The sequence below is a fragment of the Sinocyclocheilus rhinocerous genome, unplaced genomic scaffold (assembly GCF_001515625.1).
Source record: "Sinocyclocheilus rhinocerous isolate Xijiao unplaced genomic scaffold, SAMN03320098_v1.1 C35876382, whole genome shotgun sequence".
NCBI lineage: Eukaryota > Metazoa > Chordata > Actinopteri > Cypriniformes > Cyprinidae > Sinocyclocheilus > Sinocyclocheilus rhinocerous.
The window spans coordinates 1-679 of record NW_015766366.1 but is presented as its reverse complement, the minus strand read 5'-3'; the positions used below and the strand labels follow the sequence as shown (position 1 = coordinate 679).

The following is a 679-nucleotide window of genomic DNA, read 5'->3' as shown; positions in this document are numbered from 1 at the left end:
ACGACCCTCATTCCCAACACAACTGACTCGCTCTCCTCAGAGAAACATCTCTCCATCTGAAACAATGGCTCCGACCTACATGACTGACTACTCTAAACTTTCCAACAAGGAAAAGCATAAAGTAAGTATTTTTGACATTTGAAACACAATTGTTTCTCTATATTTCTCTTTTGTTCTGCTATGAATTTTGAATCACAGAACTAACCGGATGTCTCCTTCCTCAACAGTTGAGAAAACCAGTGGTGGAGAAGATGCGCAGAGATCGCATCAACAACTGCATCGAGCAGCTCAAATCCATGCTGGAGAAGGAGTTCCACCAGCAGGATCCAAACACCAAGCTGGAGAAAGCTGACATCCTGGAGATGACGGTGGTTTTTATGAAACAGCAGCTGCAGCCCAAGACCTCGGCTCCACAGAAAGCCCACTTTGACGGCTATTCCCAGTGCTGGAGGGAGACCATGAGCTTCTTATCTGGAAACTCCAAGGTGGACGCTGTACGTCAGCATCTGAACCACTGCCAGGAAGGCCAGAGATCATCTAAAGGCCTCGTTCACGTGTCTCCAGCTTCCCATCAGCCCATCAAGGTGAAGCAGGAACCGTGTGCTCGCAGACCTCTCTGGAGACCCTGGTAGATGATGAAAGACTTTGACAGAAAAACTAGATGGTGGTTTTACCATCT

At 47.4% G+C, this 679-nt stretch overlaps 1 protein-coding gene across 1 annotated transcript; it reads left to right on the top strand.

Annotated features, from left to right (window-relative positions):
* The first annotated feature begins 23 nt into the window (after positions 1-23).
* On the top strand, positions 24-646 carry LOC107735212 (transcription factor HES-5-like). Its single transcript, XM_016546972.1, has 2 exons — positions 24-121; positions 228-646. The coding sequence occupies exons 1-2, from the start codon at positions 65-67 to the stop codon at positions 630-632; spliced, it is 462 nt and encodes a 153-aa protein (XP_016402458.1). The 5' UTR covers positions 24-64; the 3' UTR covers positions 633-646.
* The last annotated feature ends 33 nt before the right edge of the window (positions 647-679 follow it).